Below are 19062 nucleotides of genomic sequence, written 5' to 3'. Positions count from 1 at the left end.
AAGTCTATTTTTATCTCTGGAAATGAGGGTAACACCACATAGGTAACACCACATATCCTGCCCGACTTTTCTAGGGAGAGTAAGATTTGGGAGGCAGGAAGGACATCTCTCCTGCCTACAAGTCAAGATCTGGGGGAAAGAGCTTCAGAGAGGGAAGAGAAGGGAAGTATATTTCTCAGTTGTTATAAAAGTGTTGACATTTCTTTTACATACATTAGATTGTTCTAACGCCCTGACATGGGTGCTGTCGCACCCCCTGGCTTGAAATGGTTTCTATTATGGGCAGGGTTTACAGTTTGGTTCAATGGCTCTCAGCACCCCCATGATACAAATTATTTCAGCACCCCTGCACCTTGAACATATACTCTCTGAAAAGAGAAGAGTATGGGAGACCAGCTCTAGCAGGGCTAATTAAGGCATAAACACTATGGCCCAGATTTTTAAAGGTAATTAGGCATTGCTGCACGCAATGATTTTGATTTAGGAGCCTATGTATCAAAAGGGATTTAGGCACATAGGAGCCAAAATTTCATTGGGCTCCTAAGTGCCTAAATCACTTCTGAAAGTGAGATGCTTAAATACAGTTAAAAATGTGGACCTATAGGCTTGTGCCCAGGACCCCAACTCTTGGAGTTGTCTCATGAGAGCAGAAGCTCAGCTTTCATGATTGTTAAGAAAAGTTTGAAAACATGACCTGAGCATAGTGTCGTAGAGATGCCCGCCTGAGTCTGCAAAGAGCCTGAAACAACAGCTCTCAGAGTTGTGAACTGCTCCATGCATCTCAATGGGGTATAAACTCCAAGGGAACACAAACCATCCTGCCAAAACAGCCCAGCAAAGTACTCTATGTATGGCGGAAAGAGAAGAGTGGGCCCAGACCACCCACCTGACCAGATATACTCTGGCTGCTGGGTTAAGTACTGGGAAGGCCCTTTGCTGTCATCCCTGTCTCTCTGGGATTAAGAGCACTCCCCCCCGCCCCCGCTTCTCTCAAGGGTAGTGGGGCTCTGGTGCTGATCCTGAGGGTTACAGGGGTCCCATATGACCGTCCCTGCCTCTTTGGGAGAGGAGAGGGAACTCCCTGCCACTGCCACTCCCTTTGATGTGGGGTAGGGTCAAGATGCTGGGGCATAGAGCTCCCATGTTGTGGTGTGCCTAGAGCCCCAGACTGTCTTAATTCAGCCCTGAACTCAGATGGGACAGTCGAACCATGATTGTTTAATCTCTCCTCTATAACTCTCTTTTCCTCTCTTGCATGCCCCACTACTGCTTACCTCCAAAATCTTCTGGACCTCCACAGGACATTCAAATACCAAACCCTCAAGCATTCCTCTCAAGGCATCTATAGTTTCCTTGTACAGAGACTAGAAGAGGAGGTAGTACAATAGTCAGTGTCATACAATCTGACATTCTACAGGCAACGTGAGGTGTAGGAATACTTCTTTAGAGAGATAGGATGAGTTCCTTAGTCTCTTTATGCCTCAGTTCCCTATCTGTAAAATAGGGATAATAGCATTTCCCTACATTACAGGGGTGTTGTGGGGATAAATACATTAAAAATTGTGTGGTGTTCGGACACCTGGTAATGAGGGCCATATAAGCACCTATGATACACAGGGAAAGTTTTCTGACCCCATAAATAGGAATAATTACTTCTCTGCTTCAGATATATGAACTCACTATTATTTTCTGGCAATCTGCCTTAAATTCCTTCTAAGAACAAGATGTGAAATGAGTTTGCCATTCTCAGCAGAGATTCTGATACAAAGCCAGATGAACAACAGCAAAATTGCTACATACGCACTGGGCTACATATGCACCAACTCACCGTTTAAATATGAAATTGTGTCATCGGGATAATATTTTTTTTCCTGTACTGCTTCCCTAGCTAAGAAAAGACCCCCTATTATTATGATATTAGAACAATTCTCTGCTAAAGAGCCAAAACCCTGGTAAATTTGGAACTGTGCTATTCCATTATTTCCCTTTAGCTCTATTAGTGGTGAAGTAATTTGAGACTAAGCAGAATAGATGCATCCTTAGCACACAGACCCAGGTGTGCATACATTGATTGATGATTGCACACCTTGCCATGTGTTCTCTCTTACTAACAGGTTTTGTCTCTTTTTAATTAGACATCAGTTGAATTCCGCTGACTGGGTTGACTAGTTAGATTACTTGCTCTTCATTGCCATGATCCAGCAGACAATATCTGCTTCTTGGCATCCAGGCTCGTATTCAACTTGCAATATTATTCTGCTGGTCAAAAAGTGTAAGTAGGATTCACCATTTTTTCTCTAAATCTCACAATGAAACTATCTTATCAGGCCCGATATGTCACCATCCCCAGGAGGACTGCTGAATTTAAGACACCTGGGGCTTCTCTTATGTCTGTATTTTTTTAAAGGACAGATTACCTCTGAGTGTTGGCGTTGTATATTATCACATGCCTCTGCTAACATGATCTCTATTGGAGGCAGAGAAAAGACACTTTTGTAGCATGCCCGGAGTAGAACAGCTTTCTTCTCAGCCTTTAGTGGTGGCTTCAGCTTTCTGACAAAAGAGAGAAGCCCCCTTAATGGGAGTCATGACAATGTCTGGAATCCAAGGTAGGAAAAAATATATCATCCATTATTCTTTAAACACTCTCAAACTTAATGGGGTGTTTATTCTGACCATAGTAAGCAATAGAAATGTGTGTGTGTATTTTGGTACAGAGATAAGTGCTCTAATATAATGCATCAAAACTGATTTTAATAAGTGTCCTACTTAGGGATAAATTCATAGCCCAAAGATAGGAAAATTAGTTTTTCCTCACTTTCTTTAGTTCAGAGTTCATAAAGCATGCAGTAAGCTAGCTCTGATTTCAATAAATATTTTAGGGGTAAATATTGGTATAAACTAGGGAACAAACTATGTTTGAACTCTGAAGTTTTTATTGAGATTTAAAATATTAATTTTGTAAACCACAAGGCTTCCATTGCTTTAGCCAGAAATTATAGTGGCACCATCTAGTGGCCACAATACTGTAGTGCCTTTCTTTGCACATATAGCATGCTGCATTTATGTGTTTGCCTGTCATCCCACAATGTGTATGTTGTACAGCGTGTATAAGCTTGGAAGGATTAGATTTTTATTGGTAAATGTCAACAAATGTCAATTTAACCATACCAACATAAAAATATTTCCACTGATAATCATCAAAATGTACAGACAGGCAAAGAAAGAAAAATGCTGCTTGAGAACTTAGCGTTTGATTTGGATATATTCTTTGTATATTTCGCCATGTGATGTTGATAATTTGTTTTAACTGTTATAAATTGACATCTACGGTCATTAAATAATTATTGTCTGACTCCCCATAATTTCCCACAACTGTGAACATTTAAATCCATAAAAATTAAAAGTACCTAAAATAAACTTCAATATTATCTGTCAAAATTATAAAAAATAAAAATTGAATTCTGCCCAGCCTAAGTATGTACCACTTCCCTGAACTACATGGCATGTGTAAGCTCGCTGAAGTGCGTGGTAATTATATCACCCTCTGCTAGCTCCAATACTGTTATACAATTATGACAGTTTTATGGGTTACAGCTGGTAGATATTAAACTCAATGTAAACTAATGTTTTTAAAGTGTTTGCCTTAAGCTTTCAGTGCTAGTAATATCTTAGTTCTGGAATGCACTTTTATTTAAAATTCCTCATATCCTTTTTCTCCTGCCAAACTGACCACCATATTTTTAACAAAATCGTATTTGGCATCAAAATTATTTCAACAGTTCTTCGTTGAAAGAGTGAAATATACGGTAAGCATACTTTTAACAGGCTAACAACCAAATTAATGCAACATATGCAGTATACTGTATAGGTGAGCAGCACATTAAGTTTCTGCAGGTTAATTTCTCACGACATTTTGTGAATGACTAATTTGTCCCCTGAAGCTTATTACCCAGGATTCTGTGCATCTATAAAAACAGTTCGTTTCAACTTCATGGCAAACTTTGGGCTAGACTGTCTATGATGTTGAATTTCAACTCAGAATAGTACAGATGGCGGACATCAGAGAGCTGGTTATCTCCCTAATTCTCTGCCTGGCCCCGGCCCCAGAGGTTAGAGTAGCCTGAAGAGTTGTTTTTCATCTGAAGACAGTTGGAGCATAGTGCACTCTGGCCATACCCACTCTATGTCCTGATATACCCATTACACATGGGACTTGCATAAGGCTTCCTGGACATCTGGAGTGCACAGTGACAATGTCTGTTGCTAAACCTCATCGCTGCAGAACATGATCCTACCATGGTTTTTAGCTTCCTCCCTTCCAGGCCGCCCAGAGGCGGGGGGGCAAGTGGGGCAATTTGCCCCAGGCCCCGGTCCCCGCAGGGGTCCCCACGAGAGTTTTCAGGGGCCCCCAGGAGAGTTTTCGGCGGCACGGGTCCTTCAGTGCCGCCGAACACACCCGGAGTGAAGGACCCACCGCCCAAGACCCCAGGCCCCCTGAATCCTCCGGGCGACCCTGCTTTGGTGTGATTTGTGCTCCCAGCGGTACTAGGGAGTAAGTCTGCTGTGATTGTGGCTGGCCCACGTGCAATTGGGCACAAGGGAAGGGGAGAAGGCTCTTTACACAACTTGAAAGGGGCCAGACACAATTTGACCCATATTGTATCTGTAGTCTATGAAATACTAGTTTGTCTCTCTGCGGCTCCTATGCTTTGTAGTACTTAGGCCTTTAAACAGGAAAAAGGAGAACAGAATCTGAAGAAACATAATGTTTGTGGTATGGTCTCTGTTACTGATCTCTCCTCAACTCTGCACTCAGGCACTGTTGGCCACATACACCACAGTATCTGTTTCAGAAATGCTGCAATAAATTACAGGAACTTTGTCCCAAACCCACAAGAGAAACCTACTGTATACAGGTTTTTTAGAGCTCCTCACAGAGAAGTTCTTTACTTTAAGAGGTGCTTGGATTCCGGATCACTAGAGCATAAAGTGAAATAGGCAAGGAAAAAAAGAGTTAATATTCCTGCTTCTTCCAGATGAGAAATTAGCAAACAGGACATGACACAGGAGCCAATATTCCTGGGCGTAATATGGAGCAGTAACTCAAGACTGAACTCTGATGGAAGGCTGGTTGAGCTTTCACAATACCTCAGGTTAGTGACAACAATCATGGCCTGCTGGAGCACAGGGTTAGACAGCAAGTTCACTGACTCTTCTTCAATCAGCTTCTGTAAATCAAAGAGGAGACAGAATAGCAGCATGTGAGCTCCAGCTTTGCCCACCGACACGCCATCCTTATTCCACTGCTCCTGAAGGACCCATACATGAGCATCCATCAGTACTAACTCCAAAGGGACACACACAGAGGGGCTATTTAATCTCTGGGGCTCTCCAGATCTCAACTGTAAGAAGAATTTCTGACTATAGAAGATGGTGTGACAAAAAACAATATCAAGAGTTTTTTTAAAGGAGGAAATCTACTCAAACCCTGATATACCTCAGTTCCCATGTGCCATAAAAACCTTCTTAAACTGGCTCAGTCAATATCACCACAACGAACAGGTAGACAGTTATGGGAGGTCCTGGGCAGGGCCACTAAAGCGCACAGGTTCCATGACAAGCTCAGTATTGAGAGCGGTGAATGGCTAAAAGCAGTGTTGGTGGTTGTTGATCTGTATATTGGAGTGCTAGGGGTATGCAGTGTGCGTGCGTTTCAATGCTGAAAGGAGGTCTCTGTGAGTGCTGGGCATTCATTCAAGGTGTGAGTGACTGTAAATTGGGGAAAGCCTCCAATAACAGCAGGCAGGGCTAGTTCTGACAGGCCATGGAAACTGCAGTCACTTAGTGTATGTCTACACTGCAATTAAAAACCTGTGGCTGTCCCATCCAGCTGACTTGGGCTCAGGGGCTGTTTAATTTGCAGGGTAGACATTCGGGCTCTGGCTGCAGCCTGGACTGTAGCACCCTGCGAGGTGGAAGGATCCCAGAGCTCAGGGTGCAGCCCAAGCCTGAACATCGACACTGCAATTAAACAATCCCTGAGCCCAAGCCCTGCCAGACTGAGTCAGCTGGCACAGGCCAGCCATGGGTGTCTAATTGCAGTGTAGACATACCCTAAAGGGAGGTAGAGAGTTTGAGTTCTGTGCATGCTTGTTTTTCTCTCCTGTTCTACATATGGAGAATGTGCAAGAAGGCAGAGCTGACCATGTGCTGGACCTCATGGACCCAAAGACTGCATGTTCCTTCCCCAGATCCTGCTAAGTCTAAAACTGCTCAGTGTTGAGAAAACCTCCCCCCGTCCACCAACCAGTGAGACATGACAGGAAGTGACAGTGGGGAAGGGTATATCTGAAATTTTGGTGGGAGAGCAAGTGTTCTTTCCTCACCTGCTGCCTGCCCCCCAAATGGATTCTTCCTCTGAGTCTCTGCCCACCCAGTCATTTCTTGCTGCCTCAATGAGGGGTTTCCTCCAGGCTCCCAACATTTCATGCTGCCTCTTACTGGGTGGCTTCTCTCATTATTTCTTCTGTCATATCCCAGGTCTTTGGACCATGGCTGGGGCTCCCAGCCAGCCGCTCTATGTTACCCCTACCCAAGGGCTTCCTCCAGTGTCCCCCTGCATTCCTATAAATTTAATGTTGCCTCTGACTGTGTGTCAGGAATCAGGGCCTGTGGCAGAGCCAGACTCCAGACAACCTTACCAAACAAGTATAACTGGCCTGCTTGATTGGCTACACTTCCTGATTGGTTGGAAGGGTCTGCAGACTGGCTCTTAAGCCCAGCAGTTCAGTGGGTGCTCAAAGCATTTGCCCATGGTTGTGATAGCTCCTTTACCTGGCTTGTTCCAGCCTTGGACCCCACCATGCCTCACTCCAGGTAGTCAGATTCTGACCCACGGCTCCAAATCAGGACCTGTGACTTTGGCTCCGGCATCTAGCCTCTGACTCTGGTTCTGACCCTGGGCTCCAGTTCCTGGCAACCGACTCTTGCTCTAACCACGTGGCATGACTGCCCACGTCTTGGTCACTGACAAGTTTGAGTAGTCCCTACACAAACAATAAGGGATCTATGGCTGATGCAGCACATATGGAGTCTACAAAGGACAATCTCTTTCTCACACTCATCTCCAATCCCAGCTTCCCATGAGCCCAAGCTCCCCTGCCTGACAAGTTCAATTGTAATCATGCCAAATATTGTGGGTTCTTAAACCAGTGTTGGCTCCTATTTCTGCTACGCCCACAGCTATACCCTACTGACCAAATCAGAGTGGGTTTAATTACCAGCCTGCTTATTGTGGAGTTCCTGGCTTGGGTATCTCTGCTCCTGACAAAAAAATGATGCCCACTTCTGGGACAATTTGAGGACTTTGTTAGAGCAAATGAGTGGCTAAAGCCATGCTTCAAATGTTGTGGCAAGGATGCCAGCGAGTTGCTAAATATGCAGCAGAGTTCTGATGTCTGAGTGGAATTCTTGGGATAAACTGTCTTGCCCAAGGAACTCACCATGGACCTGCATAAGATGGTGGAAATATCTGACTGGATTGCACCCAAGGACATATGCCAGATCCAGTGATTCCTGGGGTTTTCTAATTTCTACAGGCAATTTATTAAGGGATTCTCTAACCTGGTTGCACCCATAATGGCACTCCTGCAAAAGGGGGTCAGATTGGCCTGGTCTGCAGAGGCTTAGTTGGCCTTTGACTGAAGAGAGAATTCACCTCAGCATCCATTCGGATTCATACAGATCCCACTAAACCATTTACAGTTGAGCCCAATGCCTCAAACTTTGCCATAGATGCAATATTATCTCACCATGTGGAGCCCCACAAACAATTCCATTCTTGTGCTTTTTATTCTTGGAAGCTAACCCCAGCGGACGAAAAATATATTTGGGAAAGGGATGTAGGGATTGAGGTGGTTTTTGAGGAGTGGCACCACCTCCTAGGAGAAGCCTGATTCCTGGTCCAAGTCCTGATGGACCACAAGAATCTGGAGTACCTACAGACTGCTAGATGTCTTAACTAAGACTTAGAACTTCCAGTCACTCTTCTTTGCTTGCTTCAACTTTGTAGTAACCTATCGTCCAGGGTCAAGAAACAGGAAAGCTGATGCCCTATCCAACAAAGACGAATATCATGAACCTGGAGAAGAGCCCTCTGCCACCATGCTCAAGGTGTCCAACTTTGTCAACAGGATGATTGATAGCGATCTGACGTCCTCCACCCGCTCCCTGCTCCCCAGCAACCCAGATCCACCAGAATCTGAATGATGCAATTCCCCAACCAGATTCCTAGTTCTGACTACCAAATGGCTTCCTCTGTCACTCACTTGGATTGTGTTTATGTTCTGGGGGACAACCTCGGCTTCAGGTATTAAAACTATGCCACAGTTCACTACTTGCAGGCCATTTTGGCTAATTCATGAGCTGGAATATGGTTTTGAGGAGCATCTAATGGCCAGGCCTATGAGCTTACGGCAAGAATTATATTAAGTCCTGCAAGCTGTATGCCCGTACCAACAACCCACAGTCAGGATCCTGAGGGTTCCTCCAGCCTCAGTATACTATATCAATGGACTTCATTGTAGAACTACCATGCTCCCAGGGACAGTCTGTCATCCTGGTTATCGTCAACCTCCTAATAAAACTGTGCACTTCATCCCAAGCTGTACTGTTCCTACCACATGTTGGATTGCTTGACTCTTCCTGGAAAATGTCCTCCGTTAACATGGGTTACCAAGGGGCATTATATCAGACTGGGGTCCCCAGTTCAACTCCCGATTTTGGCAGGAATTTCTCAGATTCCTTGGCACTGAGTCCCTCACGTCATTCACCTATCACCCACAGACTAATGGACAGAGTGTCAATCAAATCTTGGAGCAGTATCTTCGCTGCTTTTTGAGTTATCCTTGTGACGACTGGCTTCCCTTGCTGTGTGATGTCGAATTTGCATATAACAATGCAATCCATCCCTTGACCCAACATAGCCCATTCTTTGCAAACTATGGCTTTTACCCCCACTTCCAGTCAGCCTTCACCATGAGTTCCCCAGTACCGACTGCTGTGCTTTTAGCCTCCCACCTACACCAGGTGCACTGGGAGCTCAAGGAACACTTGCAATCCACCAAAGAAGGTATCTACACTATGTGGACCAAGACTGCCAGGCTGCCCCCAATCTGGTCATAGGGGACAAGGTGTGGGCTGTCAGTCCCTAACCTTAAATTGAGCCACCCATCTGCCAAACTAGACTACCAATACCTGGGCCCCTTCAAGATTACAGAACTTGTGAACACAGTTGCCTTCAGGTTACAGCTACCTGAGTCCTTGAAAATCCACCCTGTCTTTCCCATCTCACTTTTTAAGCCCTACACCAAAAACCCATACCCAAATGGCTCCAAACCACCACCGCCACCCAAAACAGTCTTCGGACAGGAGGAATATGTGGTCAACCAAATCCTCAAGTCTTGGTGAGTTAGGGCAAGGCTCCAATACCTGGTGGACTGGGAAAGCTATGGTCTGGACAAATGGTTTGGGAACCGGTAGAGAACATCCATGCCCCAGACCTCTTGTATGAATTCCATCAGAAGTACTTCAAGAAACCCATCTCTGAGGCCCCTATGAGGCATTCTTGGGAGTGCGCAGGGGGTGTGGGGGGCGGATTGTCAGGAATTAGGGCCTGCAGCAGAGCCAATCTGGAACCAGAGCCTGCAGCAGAACCAGTATCTGGGCAACCTAACAAGTGCAGCTGGCTGTAGTAGGCTGATTTATTGGTTACACCAGCTGATTGGTTGGGAGATTCAGCAGACCAGTTCTTAAGCCCAGCAGCAGCAACAGTTCGGCAGTTGCTCAAAGTATCTGTATACAGCTGCGATAGCTCCTGTACCTGCTTGTTCCCAGAATTGCTCCCACCTTATTCCAGTTTTGCTTTTGCCTTGTTCCAGCCCTGCTCCTGCCTTGGCCCTGTCTTGCCTCAGTCCTGGTAAGAGAGTGAGTTTGTGTGGGGGGGGGCGGAGGGTGAGAAAACCTGGATTTGTGCTGGAAATGGCCCAACTTGATTATCATACACATTGTAAGGAGAGTGATCACTTTAGATAAGCTATTACCAGCAGGAGAGGGGGGTGGGAGGAGGTATTGTTTCATGGTCTCTGTGTATATAATGTCTTCTGCAGTTTCCACAGTATGCATCCAATGAAGTGAGCTGTAGCTCACGAAAGCTTATGCTCAAATAAATTGGTTAGTCTCTAAGGTGCCACAAGTCCTCCTTTTCTTTTTACTCCTGGTAACTTAGTTCTGATTCTTGGCTCACAGTCCTGGCTCTGACTCTTGGCTAGCCATTCCTACTCTAACCACTAGGCCTGACTGTCCACTGTGCTCATTGACACTGCCACCACTTCATGCTGCCTACTGCTTCCTCTTCCTGTCCCCGCACCTCTCATCCTCCAAACCAGACCACCCTGACCTCTCTGCACCCCCAGCCAAGCTGCCACATACACATATCAGCCTTACCTCCAGTCACTGCCCTGATTTATAGGGGATGTATGGACTACTATGAAATAAAATGACAATTATATTTATAAGTGGGGACAAAGTGGATCAGTGGGACCATGAAAGATCCCATATGTGCTTGGACCAGCCTTGCAACCAAGTTCCAGCAGGGGTCATTGATTCAAAGTGCCAGAGCTCTGTGTACGGCTGCCATGTGCTCAAAGTGTGGGAGCTTTGTATATAAACTCCATCATGCCCAGCTTTTTACTGCCAGTGTTGCTCAGAGTTCTCTATAATGGCCCAACGAATAGAGACCCTAGGCCAGATTCTGCACTCGTTTCCAGGGTGTAAAATATGATTAACTCCACTGATTTCAGTGGGGTTACTCTAAGACTGTAAATGAGAGCTGAATTTGGCCCGATTTGTATATTTTACTCACCACCATGAATGCCACAATCACGGCTTTCTGCGAGAATTCATGGGCTTCTTTTGCTTTCTGGGCGATGTTGCCAACAGTTCTGGTGAATGCAGCCATTGACCTCAGAAAGCTCAGCTTCAGACCTAGGTGCTAAATCCCACCAGGAATGGGGAGAAAGGCAGTTTAGTGCATTAATGACACAGGAGAAATAAAGCAGTTTAGGTCGTGGCTAGATTAGAATAAAGGTGAGATGTTAGATCCAGCTAGCTAGCTTCTACTGGTAGAGTAAAATGTTTACACCTTCCCCCCGGGCCAGGCCTTAACTCAACCAGTTATTCACACTCTAAAACATGACTTTCTCTAGGCTAGGGTTTTACAAGATGTTAATTAGACCAAGTTAGCTAACATCAGGCCTTTACATCTTAGTCTAGATAGGGCCTTAGAGTGCTCATGTCAAACATATTATAATGAGATACTGTCCCTTACCCATCCTGCCTGTTCCACGTTCTAAGGCTGTGTCTACTCTAGAGACCTTACAGTGGCGCAGCTGTGCCACTATAAGGTCTCCCGTGTAGTCACTTTATACTAAACGAGAGAGAGCTCTCCCGTCAGCATATAAAGCTTCCGCCAATGAGCGGTGGTAGCTATGTCAGCGGGAGAGTGTCTCTTACCGACATAGCGCTGTCCACACCAGCACTTCTGTCGCTGAAACTTATGTCAGTCATGTGAATGTTTTTTCCCCACACCCCGACGGGCAAAAGTTTTACCGACAAAAGTGCTAGTGTAAACATAGCCTAAGAAATGTTCTCTCCCTACCCAACTGATATTCAACATCTGTTCTCATTGCCTGAACTCAGAAGCAAGGATAACTATTATGTGTTGAGACCTTATGACACACTGAAATACAGGAACATAAAGAGGGGCCCATATGTATTTAGTATCTTTATACAAGTATCATTTGTTTTAATTATCATGATTAACAGAACACTTCATTAAGGCTGTAACCCACCATGTATGGTAATAACAATCACTCTAACCATTGGAATATGAATTTGAAAAATCAAAAGCTACACCAGAGGTAAACTTTTCCATTTAATTTAAGTAAGAAGGGAACAGCCTGAAACCGGGCTGTCACCATACCTATAAAAATATCCATTAGATCACATCCCCCTACTTTCCATGCTCAGATGGAAAGAGAGACATTTTCTACATCCTACATCAGATCATGTGACCAAGAATCTGACAAACCTCCTTCTGTTCCCATGACATGCAGAGAAGGCAAATCTCAGAAAATCCCCCCTTTCTCCCTGATTCCAGTTCTCATGACCAAGTGAGATCACCATATTTAGACAACACTTCAGAAACCCACCTTGCTAGAAAAGGTTACTGCCAATCTCATCTACTAGTCTCAGAAACATCTGAAAACACACAAAGGAGATGCACAGGGAGTGTAGAGGGAAGGGACCTGGTAACTGTACCTTACCTTTTTCTGGAGCGGTTTTTCAAACACCAAAAAACACCAAACCAGAAATTCTTGTTCTGCTGAAAGAACTCTTACTATCTTTAAAAAAGGAAAGATCTTGGGTATTATAGAACAGCAAGTGTTACTTCAGAATCAGAAAAATTAGTTAGACGGATCACTAATCTGATTCATTATGGCAATCCCTGTGTTCTTATGCTGTGGATGCAATGCAGATATGGGGCCCTTACGGGACCCCTTTCTAGAACATCCACATCAGAAGCAATGATGGGATGGTGTCCCAGCAGATAGTTTCCTGTCACTTTCCTAGTAGAGACAAGCTGAGCCCAAAACAAAGATTGCTGCACCCCAGGAACTCTAATGCTTAAGGAGGAGAAAAGCATCCATAGAAATAGGTCCACTTTCATAGTACCGTGGCTGAGGCAGTGTGGCAGCAGTAATGGTATAACATTTGGGACAGGATGTGGTCCACCCAGGGAAGGATGTTGTCCTTTGTTTCCTTGGCCACCTGGTCATAGCAAAGGTGAAGGGTGCTGGATGCCATACTCCACTTACTCTGCTGTGCATCCTGTGGTGGAAAGGGAGATAAATGCAAACTCATCTTTCCAGATAATTCTCTCTCATGGACAAGCCCCTTCTCTCTCCTCCCCCGCCCCCAACAGAACTGCTCCACTGTCCAAATATTCGGTGCCAGAAAATTGTCTATAGGTAAGAGAAAACCTGCAGATGAAGGAGAGGTTCTCAGAAGAGCTGAGATTGATAGGCTGTATGGCCAGAGGGGACCATTCTGATCATCAAGTCTGACCTTCTGCATAGCATAGGCCATAGGATTTCACCCAGTGATTCTTGCAGTGGAGGAGGGAATTATTCTTCCTTGCCACATGAGTGAACTCTACTGAGGCCAATTACTTGTGATTGAACTAGAGCAAATCTAGTCTCTCTCTTAAAAGGACATCCCACTCTTGAGTCAAAACTTCAAGTAGGGAATTTACAACAGATGTGATATTTCAAGAGAAATATCCATTGTGTAAGCAGGGTCGGAATGAGCTCTCCCTTGACCTAGTGATGAGCTGGGGGAAAAAGACTTCAGAACTAAACTGTGTTTAGATGACCACATTTACTCTGCCTACATATTCAGCAGACAGAGCTGTGTGGCCCAAGTGATCCATTTTGTCTGATGTTGGGTCAGTGCCACCCTCTTTCAGGAGACAGAAGTTTAAATATTGGAACAGGGGAAAGCTAAGCAGCATCTTCTCCTGTGTGGGGGGCTGTAACTCCAGCACATTCAAGCGGCCTCCAAGACAATGGGGTAACATTTCTCATTTGCCACATTTTACAGAATTCATTCCTGCAGTCCTTTACTCACCTGAATAATCTTTTCAAAGCCCCTGGAGAACACACTACTCTCATGAACAAGCCTTTGCAGAATTGGACCCACAGTTTGTATCAATCAGCGACATTATTGCAAAATGAAGGCAGAGATTTTAAATCACACAAATGCAGAAAATTCAGGTTCCCACAACAACCTTAACTCTCCCACCTTGTACATTTGCATTCCAAGAGGGTCTGTGACGGGGCATATAAACGAGGGGTTGTGGATGCAATCATCCCTCGCCCGGACACACTATACCTGCAATAGGTGTCAGGCTTGGAGGGAAGGGTTAAAGGGGAAAGTTACTTAGACTTAGAATCTTCTGTGTCTAGTGGGACATGAGGCAACACATTTCCCCCCTGCTGTCTGTCCAGAGCAAGATATTAAAAGGGGAGAGTACAGCTCAGTCAGGGGAGACTGTCGCCTACCAGAGCCTCCCTGAGGGAAGGTAGGCCTGATGGGGGATGATTGTTTGATTTAATCACCCGTGACCTATCTGCTGGTGCTGAACGAGTCTACTGCAGGTGGTGCCCCACTTGAAGGCCTTTTATTTCCTCCCACCAGACTGGAGGCCCTGCAGCTGTTTGTCCTGAGCCCAGAAGTGGTCACAGGTCTCTCACTAAAAGATCGCATGTCATCAGGTAGTGCAACCCATTCTTCTACAAACGTAATTCCTACTGGAAAAAGGCAGCACTCTCCTCTGTAACTTTAAACAAGTACAGATGACCCCAGAAGTGTCACTGAAAAGAAGGGATGGAGGGGAGTCTGAGAAACCTGTGTGCTTTGCAAGCCACATTTGAGCCATGGTTTCACAGTAAAATAACATGTTATCTGTACCTCACTGGGTGAGCTTTCATCTGGGTTCACAACGTTAATGAATTCCTGAAGCACCACCAAGGTGTCCTTGAGGTGGCGGGTAGCTACGAGACTGATGGCAGAAGCAATTCCCTAAAACACAGAGTCATGCTTCAGTATGGAACACTTCCCTTTCCTTGTTCCTCTACTCTCCACCCCAACCTTTCCACCACCCAGACTTCCCTTCCACATCCCTTCCCAAGCTTTGGAGAGCACCAGGGGCCTTCTATGCCATTCATATAGGGGAGGCAAAGGCTATCTCCTCCATCATTACTCTCCTCCTTTCCCTAGTCTGCTTACAGATCTTTGATAGTCTTTATATTCCTCTTCCTTTCCCTTCCTCCACTCCAAGATTACATAATTTCTCCCATTCTAGTTCACACAGAGATATTTGGTCACTCTTCCATTTATCTCTATGCCCCCCTCTCCAGTCTATGGAAATTCTCATTAGTCCCTTTCTCTCTCCACAGAGATTAATTGATGACCACTCCATTTCCCTCACCTCTCTCTCAGCTTCCTCCTGCTGAGAAGTCCGTAGTACAATGCTGAGGTACTCCCTCAGCACATCTCTGTTTCTTGATGCCCGTAGGACTGCCCCATAAAATTTATATGGGAAAATCTATAAAAATACAGGATTATCATTAGATAGAGGGGAATGATTATTGCCCATTAATACATTTTAGATCTCACTGTATGCAGTATATAAAAAAAAATAATTTCTTTGGTGTTTTTATATATTTGAAAGAACTTCATATCATTATGGGCTATGAGTAAAGAATTGTGATATCTGTTGGAACACTAATTAGAGCCAGTTACAGTGTGACCTCCCTCAGCTCTAAAATGCCCAGCAGGGCTCATTATATCGTTGCAAGATAAAGATTTTGGTGCCCTTCACACATCTTATATTGGAAGGTCACTGTTTTCAGGAACTGCAAATGACCATGATCCAGAGAGAGCCTTCAGATTGGAGGCTGCCCAGATGATCATATATATCTGTTTACTAAGGCTGAGGTTTTAAGAAGTGGGGTACCTAAAATTAGACTTGTAAATCCATATTTAGGCACCTAAATCAGAGTCTAATAAGTGATGAGCACCAGCTGCTCCTATTTTCACTGGAGCTACATTATTTTACACCATTTGAGGATCTGGCCCCATAGTTGGAGAACCGTAGAAGAGAAGACAGTATAATGGGAATACCACATCTGAGAAGCATAATTTGCCCACAAAGAGTAGATTATATATGCTGGGATATTAGGAGCTATTCTGGTAGTCCCATTGCAGCACACAATATTCAATATACACTTTTGGGGTGGATCACCACCCAAGACTTATGGCAGAAGTGTGTTTTAAAAAGGCACTGGAATGAGGAGAGGGTAGTCACTTAGACCTCGATCCAGCAAAGCACGGCAGCACACGCTCAACTTTAAATATCTGAGTAGTCCCACTGAAGTCAATGGAAGCCAAAGGGGAATTTAAAATTCTTCTAACAGAGAATATTAATTCCACTTTCGCTAACAAATAATCCTGTGTTTTTTGTAGGTTTTTCCATATAAATTTGATGGTGAAATCAAGAGGCCTACACATGTGCTGAAAAATAAACATGTGCCTAAGGGCTTTGCTGGATCAGGGCTTTGACACACAGGACCGGAAGTAGAATTCTACTGTGTCAGGTATTCTGGTGCCATCAGGGACAACTGCCTCCTTGAACATGTTGTTCTAATGCTGCATAACTTACAGATCCCCATGGAAAGAGCTCTAATATGTATTTCTTAAACACTGACCCTGGGCACCTTGTAACCCAGCCAGTCCTGCATACTTTCATCTCCCCAGAAACCTCTCCTAACACAGGTAGACTACATTTGTTGTTTCACTCCTATTCATTATACCCAGAACTGACCTTATCTTGGGGCCTCTGAGAATAGCTTTTGCTTTTCACAAGAATCTCATTTGCAAGCTCACAGGACCATGCATCATCCATAATGGCTTCCACTGACCTTTCTAAAAGCTGATCAGGGGTAGGGAGAAAGTCTGTTAGGAAGAATACTTACAGCTCTTCAAACTCACTGCTACCTATTTTCAAAGTATGCAAATAGCTCGATATTTAGAGACAGCTAGTCAGAGGGTCTTTTATTGATGCAAGACATTAGGAACAGAGGAATGGTTAGAAAACCGATTTAGTCTGGTATTCTGTCACCAACAATGACCAGTACCAGATACTTCAGAAATAGTGTAGGGTGAAGACTGACCTTTACCCCCATGTCCCGCTAACCAGCATAACCATGCCCAGTACACGGAGCAAAGTATGTTTCACTGGATATTGGCCCAGTGCAGGGTACTCTTTCCCCAGGGCAGTGAGGAAAATAGGATGCTTCAGGAATCCCAGAATGCACTGCTACAATCATTGCTGTAAAATCTGCTGTATGTGGATGCACAAATATGATTTTGTTGCTATGCGGATGCACACAGTTGGCAAGGGCAGATGATCCTGCAGTGGTAGTACAGACACGTGCTGAACATAGGTGGAACACAATAGGCACATCGTCGAAGAGCTAAAGGCCCCTCAAGAGGATGAATGTTACCTGAAGCAGCTTGTCCTTCCATTTCTCCTCTTCCAGAGTTCCTTCATTATGTGCTGGAAGAGGCAGAAATGCAGCTTGTCAGCAAAAGTGTTTTGAACACTGTTCAGATTGGCTCAGCAAGACATAATGGAGACTCCAGATACCAGCACAGAGTGAGATGTATCAGCTAGGATGTGTGCTTTAGCTTGGCGATCAGCATACACAGATTGTATGCAATAAAAGTATTCAACCACTGGAACAAATTACCAAAGGAAGTAGTGGATTCTCCATCAGTTGATGTCTTCTAGAAAGGCATCCAGTCTTGATCTAAAGACATATTTTAGCTCAGCAGAAGTTATTGGGATCAATACAGGAGTAACTGGGTGGAATTCTTTTCGGTGTTAAACAGGCGGTCAGGCAACATGATCAAATGGTCCCTTCTGGCCTTAATATCTGTGGATCTATGAAAAAGTTATCAAAGGTGATGGAGATACTGCCAGCTGGCATTTGCAGGCAAAACAGCAAGGGCTTTAAAGGTGGGATTTTCAAAGGAGCCTAGGGAAGCTAAGTGCCCAATTTCCATTGAATTTCAGTGGAATTTGAGTGCCTAATTCCCTTTCACTCGTCTGAAACATCTCAGTTTTAATCCCTTTGCAGACAAATTAAAACCATATTCCCTCCTCTCCTCAGCAGTCTAAAAGAATGGCAGGGGCTATATTTAGAGAGTTATGACCCTTTCGCCCCTCTCCCCCACACTCCACCACATTGTTACTTGGGGAAAATTCCTGTTGAAAAGTCAGTGAGAGCCTGAATAAGGACTAAGGGCCTCAGGATTTGATTCTAGCTAAATAATATAGAAAAAGACAAGGTTGGCAAACAGATTTTCCTTCCCTTCCAGATCTGACTCAGGGAACCAAGGCTACTAGGAAAGAATAGCCCTAATGGACTCAGGAGGTGGGGAGGGGGAGAAGGAGTTCTGGCCTGCCTCGCTCCAGAACTCCAGTCAAACAGGAAAAGAAACAAGAATGGAGCATAAGCCAATAGGAAGAATGAAGTGTATTTGTACATCTAGGCTGAGACCTGAACCCAGTGAAGCTGGAAGAAATGGATTGTATTACAATGTATTGACTCAAGAGCAAATGTCAATCCACAGTGGTGTGTTGGGCTGGGTAAACCACTATGAGCTAGTCTTGCTACCATTGAAATCAGAAGCAAAACTTCAAATGACTTGTGCGGGAGCAGGACTGTGTAAGTCTATAAGAGCTGCCTTGACACAGATGCATACTACTTCCATGGGACCACGCACGTGCACTCTGAATCAACAGGAGAGTTGACTCAGAGTCTGTCACACACATCAGCTGTTCTGGGAACCCACTTCCCACTTCCTTACCTTCTAAATATTGTATAAGCTCAGGAATCATCTCCATCCACAACTGTCCCAAATCTGAATGCATCACAGGATGGAGAGAGTTGAGAGGGTGGAGGGCATGCAACAGTTGGAGAGCAACAACCCCACAGCCTCCATCTTTGTAGGGATACAATGAAATCACCTGGAAAATGAAGAGCCAGCATTCATTTCAAGACTCTAGCAGCAAAAGGAACGGTTGGGAGGTTGAACTATAATGCTTCATTTTGTCTCTTAAAAGGTTGCTTTTGTTGGGATGGGGATCAGGGTGGTCTTGAACAGGTTTATTTATAGGATAAACGGCATTTGCAGGTCCCCCTCATGTCAGAGATTATTTCACAGGGATAGCCACAGAGGTCTGCTTTCAGTTTCCTGTTGCCACACCAGTCATCACCAGAGACCCCAAGTGATCCAGCCAGGATGTGCAGACATCTGAATGAAAGATCTGGGAGATTATCCTTGGAAATGGTAACTGGCCATCACCATCCA

At 44.7% G+C, this 19062-nt stretch overlaps 1 protein-coding gene across 1 annotated transcript in view; it reads right to left on the bottom strand.

Annotated features, from left to right (window-relative positions):
* LOC102945628 (maestro heat-like repeat-containing protein family member 1) overlaps positions 1-19062 on the bottom strand; it is a 67070-nt gene that overhangs the window by 25720 nt on the left and 22288 nt on the right. Inside the window, exons 17-26 of the mRNA XM_027820480.3 lie at positions 18559-18718; positions 17190-17242; positions 16508-16615; positions 15113-15229; positions 14593-14703; positions 12796-12951; positions 10925-11053; positions 5152-5231; positions 2418-2553; positions 1275-1364 (exon numbers count right to left, since the gene is read on the bottom strand). Coding sequence (XP_027676281.2) covers positions 1275-1364; positions 2418-2553; positions 5152-5231; positions 10925-11053; positions 12796-12951; positions 14593-14703; positions 15113-15229; positions 16508-16615; positions 17190-17242; positions 18559-18718 — 1140 coding nt within the window. The remainder of the gene's footprint in view (positions 1-1274; positions 1365-2417; positions 2554-5151; positions 5232-10924; positions 11054-12795; positions 12952-14592; positions 14704-15112; positions 15230-16507; positions 16616-17189; positions 17243-18558; positions 18719-19062) is intronic.

Source organism: Chelonia mydas, chromosome 3 (genome assembly GCF_015237465.2).
Source record: "Chelonia mydas isolate rCheMyd1 chromosome 3, rCheMyd1.pri.v2, whole genome shotgun sequence".
NCBI lineage: Eukaryota > Metazoa > Chordata > Testudines > Cheloniidae > Chelonia > Chelonia mydas.
Note: the sequence above shows the minus strand (reverse complement) of the source record. Positions and strands in the feature narration are given on the sequence as shown.